General features: G+C 30.9%; 1 protein-coding gene across 1 annotated transcript; it reads right to left on the bottom strand.

Moving 5' to 3' along the window:
* Positions 1-700: 700 nt before the first annotated feature.
* Positions 701-2,287, bottom strand: LOC118029884 (protein FD). Its single transcript, XM_073409176.1, has 2 exons — positions 1,346-2,287; positions 701-1,169 (listed from the first exon to the last, which is right to left on the bottom strand). The coding sequence occupies exon 1, from the start codon at positions 2,230-2,232 to the stop codon at positions 1,489-1,491; it is 744 nt and encodes a 247-aa protein (XP_073265277.1). The 5' UTR covers positions 2,233-2,287; the 3' UTR covers positions 701-1,169; positions 1,346-1,488.
* Between the last annotated feature and the right edge of the window lie 6,603 nt (positions 2,288-8,890).

The following is an 8,890-nucleotide window of genomic DNA, read 5'->3' as shown; positions in this document are numbered from 1 at the left end:
AAGATAAAAATAGCTCAACACAAATCGAGCTCAAAATGAAATCTCATATTCAAAAATTAAATTTTATCTCTAACAGTCACGAAAGGAAAAACACTTAAATACAAAATTTAAGGTCCAAACTTTAACCATTTTACCTTGTACGAGAAACAAAGAAACACTTGGAAGAATCAAATGAGCCTTTTTCAGTATGAGACTGGTTCAAAGAGTTTGTATTGGACCGAGGATTAATGCTTTCTATATAAAGTAAAACATCGTCCTCTTCACAATATGAAATACGCGTGTTTTCACCATTGATGGGGTTGAAAAGACCCACTGACCTTTAACATTTACGTTCGTTTTTTACATTAAAATGCTAATCCGACGACTAAACTCACCTTATAAAATACCATAATTACCAGAGCAGTCAAAAGATTTGAACGGGTTAAGAGCTTAGATTCAAGTAAATTTAAGTCACTCAGTGGATTTGTTTCAAGAAAAAAACCAGGATAATGTGGTTTTACGTGGGAAACGCTGAATTCTGGCCTCGCTTTGAATTGAAATGTTACGAGATGAACCTACAAAGTAAGGAGTAACCATGCTTTTAGGAGGAAGAAAAAACAAGAAGAAGAGAGAGCGCGGGGGCAGAATGACTGTTAATGATAAGGAAAGAGAGGGAGGTGCTGTACAGATGGACCCTAGATAGAGATAAAGCAGTACAGAGTTGTTCAAATTGATAGGCTAATTGCTTGGTTTCAGAACAAAATGTCCCATCATTTTTCACTGTACAACTCGCAGGGGCTGAGTCCAACATCACAATATTGTTTCCCAAATTTACCCCTTCAACCCCATGCTTGCAGGACAAGAGAATACAATACAAAGCCAAAACTAAGACCCACCAAATTAAGCTCCTACCTGTTTGGAATGCCAGAAACAACATCGGTTACCTCCTAGACACTTGTTCTTTCCTAAAACAACAGTGTTTGCTAGAGCTGCACCCTTTCTTGCAAAAACATCGATGCTTTTCCCCCCTTCTGCCCCAATAGGGAGATAGTACTGTGATATTAGGGTAAAGATGCACAAGGTAAAAATTAAAAGCACTGATACATCAACACCAGTTCTCAAAATGGGGCTGTTGATGTTCTTTGTAGGGTGTGCTTTTTTGGTAGCTGAGCTGCCGCGGCCAAATATAGCTGCCCAAAAAACATAGACATTTACATCAATTCTATTGGAAACAATGTAGACGCTTAGCAGCACTCCATGCTGCATTGACTAAATTAACAGCTAATGGTAATGGTCTTGCGGTGTAAAAAATGCTAAAGTCAAGAAATATCCCATCCAAAAACTCGACTTTCAGTAACTTAATTACCTCTTCTTGTTGTCTCTTGAGCCTTGCATTCTCTTTCAATAACTGTTCAACTTCGTTCTCCAATTCGTTGGTGTACGCCTGTAAGAAAAACACACATAAAGCACAAGCACAGAAACATGTCCCGTCAACAACAAAACAAGAAATTAGCACGGGTATATGTACATGTAAGAAAATGAATCTTTAAAGAGAAAGGGAGATTCCTGTTTTCTAGCTCTAGAACGAGCTGCAGATTCTCGATTCTTGATCATTCTTTTGTGTCTGCGATCACCAGAACTACCATCAGATTCTTGAGTTCTTTTCTTACAAAAAGAAGGCAAGCCGGGAGATGAATCTAAACCCTCAAAAGGACTAGTGAATGAGGAAATATTTGAAATTGGGTTGCTCTGTAATTGCGAGTCAGGCCTCTGAGGATGATCAGAGTTCTCAAGAAAATCAAAGCCAGGGCCAGAGTTCAAACTCAAAACAGTAGCAGGAGCGGGCACTGGAGAGCCAAAAGGAGTGGTGTCTCGAATAATAGAGACCATTCTTGTTGGCGGGTCTTTGTTGAAAGGCCTAGCAAGAAAATCTTGAAGGATAAAGTTAGGGCTGTTATTATTATGATGATGATGACGATGATGATGAGAAATGTTGTGGAGTCTTGGGGTCATAGAAAGTTCTTGATCGGTAGAAGTGTGGTCATGAAGAGAAGCAAGACTTATGTCTTTCCACACTTCTTCCATGGTTGCGGCCTTCTGTTGGGCTTGGCAGTGAAGATTATTGGAGGGTGAAAATATTGAAGGAGATGAGGAAGTGGAGGATGATTTTGAAGATATTGATGATGAGACTTTTCGGAGACTCTTTGTCTTATTGTTGTAGCTGGTGCCTTCGCAATCTGTTGGCGACAACATTTGGAAGAGTAGCTTGGCTAGATAGCAACTGAAATGTTCACACAAAAAGTTAAACGGCACAAAACATTGGATGCCAACAAACAAGTATTAATACCCAAAATTCTCATATTAATTTCAATTAATTGTTCATGTTTATGACATTATGTATAGGAATACAGAAAATATTATCTTCCACCCCACTAGCATAAAAAATAAAAAAACAAAAAAAAAACACGTCAAAACTCACACCGAAGTATACAACTTGTGCACACTCTCATTTGAAACTAGTTCCCTCTCTCTTTCTTTAGACAATATTCTCTCTACAAACAATTCTAAATCAAAATCAATCTGGGTTTTTGTTAATTGATTACAATATAATTTATTTTGACCTGATTTAATCAAAAATTAAAAATTTCTTAACTGTTGAAAAGTTAATGCTACATCTTGAAAAACCCTATAAATAAATAAATTCAATATTCTCTTGAATATACACAATATTTAAAATTTTATACATGTTTTAGCCTTTGTTTAACCAGATTAGTAATGTCTTATTGGAAACCATAAAAAACCCAAAAATCAAAGCTTACGAGTTACTATTCAGAACTCTAATGACTTAATTTGAACTTAAAACGTGTATAATTTATGTTTAACCCTTCTATAACCTCTTATAATTAGTCATGTTTATTTAAAACCCTAAAAAAACCCAAATTAAAGCTTATAAGGTATTGTTCACATAACCCTAATTTTATTACATTTTGTTTAACCATTGATATAACATCATGTAATATTGTATTATACACCATGAAAGGTTACAAAATACCATTTATTATAGTTCATCATGGTGGTTTGTCATACGCTTGAAAGTTGTTATTAATCACAAGTCTTGACCCATTCATTTCAAATAAAACATTGGATACAATTTTGGATGACAAGTTTAGGATTATACCATACCTAATACGAATGTGGAGAGCTCAGATTAAGGCGAAAGGGTTTACTAAAGGAAGCCACAAGAAGTCTTTTAAGATACTCCTTAGGTATATGTAGTTGTTGAAATAGTATAATCCATGTTATGATGTGTATTTAGAGTTTGAACTTAACTATAATTTGAATGTTTATTTACCATGAAGTTTTCAACAAGTTTATGTTTGTTTGAAAGTTACAAAAAAAGGCTTCATTAATAGATGTAGACCATTTATTGGTATTAATAGATGTTATCTTAAAGGTCTATATAGAGGTATCTTATTGTCAACAACGAGGTTGGATGCCATTAATAGATTATTTACCACTATATATGTTATTGTTGAGGCTAACAACAACAACATATGACGATAGTTCTTGTATGTTTTATATGGATCTATCAAGATTAGAGTATATCAGAGGTTGTTTTGCATCATGTCTGATAAGCAAAACATTATATTATCCTTTATATTTTGTTATATACAACTCTTGCATTTGTTTTCATGTTTTTCCTCTAATTATTAATATTTTCTTTTGCTTTTGTATAGTATACCAAAAGTTTTTGCTAAGATATTCCCAAAGGTAACACATAGGCACTGTGTAAGACATATTTATATCATTATAAAGAATAAAGGATTTCATGATTTGGAGTTGAATATTGAATTTTAGAGTGCCTCAAAAGCTTATATGAATCTTCATTATAACATTTACTTGAAGGACATCAAAGATGTTGACAATGCAACCCTAAATTAATTAAATAGCATCCATATTGATACTTGGGCTAGGTATTTGTTTGATAATACAGTCAATGTTAAAAATATAGCTAACAATTTGGATGAGTCATTAAACATTTGGGTCGGGAAACATAGGAGTATGCCAATTGTTATGATATATTTGCTTAAGTTGTAAATTGATTAACATATACCACATTCTATGTTAGGAAGTTGCTGGATAAGTCTATTAAAATGTCTATATATATATATATATATATATATGAGAATGATTCCATCAAGTTCTAATGGATATCAAGTCTTTGAGGTCCAAAGTAGAGTTTATAGTGATTTGGAGAAAAGACAATGCTTATGTGCTAAATGGTTAAAGAATAGCATTCAATGTAAACATATGATTCCTTGAGTGTATCACAAAAGAATTGAGTTAGAAGATTTATGTCATGCAATTACACTATTGAAACATTTAAAAAGATATAAAATGAGGTTGTACACCCATTATTAGACGGTAATTTAGATCCTAAAGAAAGATATATTATTTTACCTCCAAACCTTAAAAGGATTATGAGTAGATGAGAAAGAATAGATAAAACGAACGAAGAGAAGATAAACCTCGTACTATAAAAAAAAGGTTCTCACATTTAGGTGCAACATCTATAAGTAATTTGGCCACAATTATAGGACATGCCAAAAAGAAAGTGCTATAAGAGGATTTACTGGTGTTTTTAGGGGTATTAATGATGCTGGTAATAGTTTCAGTGATGTTGACAAAGGTTTTAAAGTTAAGAAAAGTTGGCGGATATTATCAAGAAATGGTAAAGGTGGTGGGAGAGCTGCCGATCCATCTATATTTCTACCCTCAACACAAACATACGTGAGTCGCTTAAATATATATGATGTTCATTTATTTTAGTGGTTACTCTATTATTAATCAATGTTTTTTTTTTTTTTTTGAAATCATAGACCAGTGTTGGTACTTCCTACTTTCAACACTCAGTTCAAAATAGTTGCATCGATTGATAGATATATAAGAACCATTATATGGATTTTCTTTTAATTGTTTGAAACTAGTAAGAGCATAAATATTATGGATCATTGTTGTTGTTATAACATGTCTAAATTATTAATTTTACTTTATTTTAATGTGCATGCTTTTGTTATATTTGATATTAATGTTTTATGCATTTTCTTTACTAGGGAATATATTTATTTCATTTCATTTGTTCATGTTGAACAATATTGTAGTTAGAAACATTAATACTACATATGTTAAATTAGCTACCTACAACAATTTTACATTTGCAAAGCTAGCCTTTATATTTTGATTCTTGATCGAAACTCTACATAATTTATCTTTCATTTTTTTTCACTTCATCTAGTATTCAATCGATATCATTAACACCTCATCCATTTCTTATAGTTAATTCAGTTTTATTAATGGGTTTGCACCAATCAATGAATATATTGTCACATAACTTGTCATCACATATTTAAAATAACTTGTTTCTATTTTTTATATCATTAGCACTCCATCCCTTTCCTATAGTTAATTTAGTTTTATTAATAGGTTTGCACCAGTCAAAAAATGTATTGTCACATGACCGTCATCACATATTTAAAATAACTTGTTTTTACTTGCTTCTGTTTTCGATATCATGACAATTACTCTTTCCCCCATATTTTATACACTTTATATTATTGAACTTTAGTCCATTCAAGATTTTGCAAGTTTATAAGTTATTAGCATTTGATGATTATAATGACATATTGATAATGCATATTGTTGTTGTTGGCAATAAATGTACTATAAATTTCGAGTTTTTGGTAGTATGTGTTTCGGGTATTTCACCAAAAAAAAAAAGTATGTGTTTTGGGTTGTATCTATGTTGAATTGATATGTGTTTTTGTTAGAGATATTGATTGTGTTTACCTATATTTTGGATAATGTGTTTGCTATAAATGTTGGCTATGTTTGCTAGATTCTTAAAAGTGGTGTTTGTAAGAAATTATGATTTTTCTTTGCTGGAAAATGTTGGCCGTATATGCTTGAATTTTGAGCAGTGTGTTTGCCAGATTTGTGATAGCATTTTTGCTGGAAAATTTGTTGAGTTTTATGCTCAAATGGTATGTTTTTTTTGCTCAAAATAGTAAAGAATTGTTATGAAAATAGTATAAGGAAAAAAAAATTGATGTTTATATGGCTAGAAATGGTGAGAGAAGAGGCAACATGCTTAATTGTTGGCGTGCGTAACACATACATCAACAATAAGAATTTCACCCTTTGCGTGTAAAACATGTATCAACAAAAAAAACTTTGTTAGCGAGTGTATCAATGTGCCAACAAAAAAAATTGGTCCTGCTAACGCATGTATCATTCATGCTAGACTAAAAAACATTATTGCTGACAAGTCATGCATGTGCAACCTACACATCCCTGTGAACTGTGCTTGTTTGGGAAATTTTCTTTAGATGCAAAAAAAACAAAAAAGTATGAACCGAATCTTTAGATGTGAACCCTGGCAGAATGTTTATTGAATTTGCAAACCTATGATTTATCTACTTCGGGCTTGAGATTGATAATTGAGCTTAACACAATGGACGATCTGTCTCAAGGTACTAAGATTATAATAACCATCCTCGTACAACATCTTGATCTAAAGATAAGCAAAAGAATAATAAAATCACAACAAAGATTAGTCAAATATTTGAAGAGTCAATTAAGAACTAAGCAAGAAAAATCCTTATTATCTATGTGGCAATTAATGTGTATTGCAATATGAAAATTAAGTTTTACAAAATAGTATTTATACATACTCTTGAAAATAAACCCTAAATATAATTTATTATCCAATTTGAAACTAGAGCTAAAATAAACCAAAAACTAACTAAATAACTTTAAAATAATAAAATAAATATTCTGAAATATGTATCATATGGTACCGCAACTAATAACTAAAAATATACATGAGAAATAATTGTTTGGATGTAAAATCCCTTCATGCCACAACTTCTCTTTAAGAAATAAACTAGAAAATTTTCTTGTCCTAATACTCCTAGTTTGCTGCCACCTCAGTGTCTATGGTGGAGTATAATTCTCTTTCCAATTAAGTCTCATTGATATATTAGACTCTTGTTTACTAAATATCTCATGATTTCCTTGATGGATTAGGAAACACAAAATATTTGACATAATAAGCCCATTGATGCTGAAATTTCTATTTAGGTCGTGGATTATAGCCCTCAAGCTCATCTTGAACATGAATCAAATTTATTAAGGCTTGTTCTTTTTCGTTTGTTTTTTTTTTTTTTTTTTCAAAACTCAACTCATGTGCCTTGCAAAAGCCCATTAAAGGCTTCCTTTAACTTATTTACACTAGCTCATGATTAGGTCTGTTGGAACTACTAATGGATCCTTTGTTATGGGCTGAATTACATTACTAAATTTTTTCCTTTCATAATAAAAGACAAAAATATATAAAAGAAAGAACCGGACTTGCAGTAATTGATAATTTGTATATAATTAAATTTAATTACTCCATTAATTACAATTACATTACAAATTACAAATTAACCAAAAAACTAAATTCATTATAGACCCCTTAATAAAGCATCATTTACCATAATATTATTTTGAGTATTTATATTCCTTTAAGCAATTTTTTATTTCAGTCACCAATTTGTTTTTCAATTTTTTCCATACACCTAACATTATTTTGAATTTGGGCCAGAGAAGTTGTTTTGATTAGCTTGATATGAGGATCTTGAGTTATTGAAAAATCTTTCTAATATTTGATTGATGTCCAATTTTGAAAAATAAAAATTAGTTTTGTTTCTTGGAAAAAATTGGAAATGAAGGTAATTTGACATTGTGCCTAAAATAAAGGGTTTTTTTTTGTTGTTCAAAACATGATTTTTTGCATTTAGAATTGTTTTGTTTTTCATTGCATTCCCTTGGTTTTTGTGATTTTTGTTATCATCCTACACTTTTTTTTGTTTATTTTTGAATTTCTAGTTTAAAATAAAAGAGGGAGAATCGTCAAAAAATGGTGAAGGTGAGAGAGTTTATGATTGGCTAAATTATAGCAATGAAACAAGTCATGATTGATGTCAACAAGTTCTATTTGACAAGAAAAGTTCTATTTAGGGTTTTTTTTTCATTTATCTTATTGAAAAAAGTAGATTGGGGTTGATAAAGATTTTGTTTTCCAAACTTTATTTTTTTTTCTTTACCAATTTAAGGGTTTTAAGTTGAGAGATTGTTTTCTTAAGGTTATGATTGTGTTTTTTGGTAAACATATGTTGAAAAATAGACTTTTTGGTAAACAAAAAACCTAGGATCAATTTTATGACCAACTATTAAATGGTCGAACATTAGGCTTTTAGATGACGCATCATTTAATTATTTAAAAATTAACCACAAAAAAAACTAGGCAAACAACCTTAGCCTTGTAAGCCCAAATACATGGCCTTTTCATTTTTGGGGCTAGGTACCTTGGCCTGTCTAGGCCCAAGTGCTGGCTTTTGTTTTACCTTGAGTAGTTTTATTTATTTATTTATTCTATTTTATTGCTTTCTTTAGAATGTCTATTTTTAGTGTCATGTAATTAAGTGAAATATAGATTCTATAAACAATATATTAAACCCAAGTAATTCTATTATTTAAGTCATGAGTTTCGATCATTAACTAGGTTAACCCATTTCCATTCAAAACATGGTCGATCAATATTTTTTAAAAACAATATATGGAAAACAACATCATCTTGAAACACTTCTTCTTCTTCTTTTTTCTCATTCAAACCATGTCTTAATTTTTTTAATTCAAATTCATTAAAATAAATTAATTAAGGATATATTTGGGATATTATTTAATAAAGTCCAATTCATTTTTAATAGGATTATAAAATATCTTTCTCATATTATCACGTGCTTTTTCTATACAAGTTGATGATTTTTTTATTTTTTATTAAAGTTAGTCCAATTCCTTTACTTTGGGT

Source organism: Populus alba, chromosome 5 (assembly GCF_005239225.2).
Source record: "Populus alba chromosome 5, ASM523922v2, whole genome shotgun sequence".
In the NCBI taxonomy this organism is placed as follows: Eukaryota; Viridiplantae; Streptophyta; class Magnoliopsida; order Malpighiales; family Salicaceae; genus Populus; species Populus alba.
Note: the sequence above shows the minus strand (reverse complement) of the source record. Positions and strands in the feature narration are given on the sequence as shown.

Coding starts and splice junctions, on each gene's coding strand:
- LOC118029884 (XM_073409176.1), bottom strand. CDS start 2,232: ATGTTGTCGCCAACAGATTGCGAAGGCACCAGCTACAACAATAAGACA.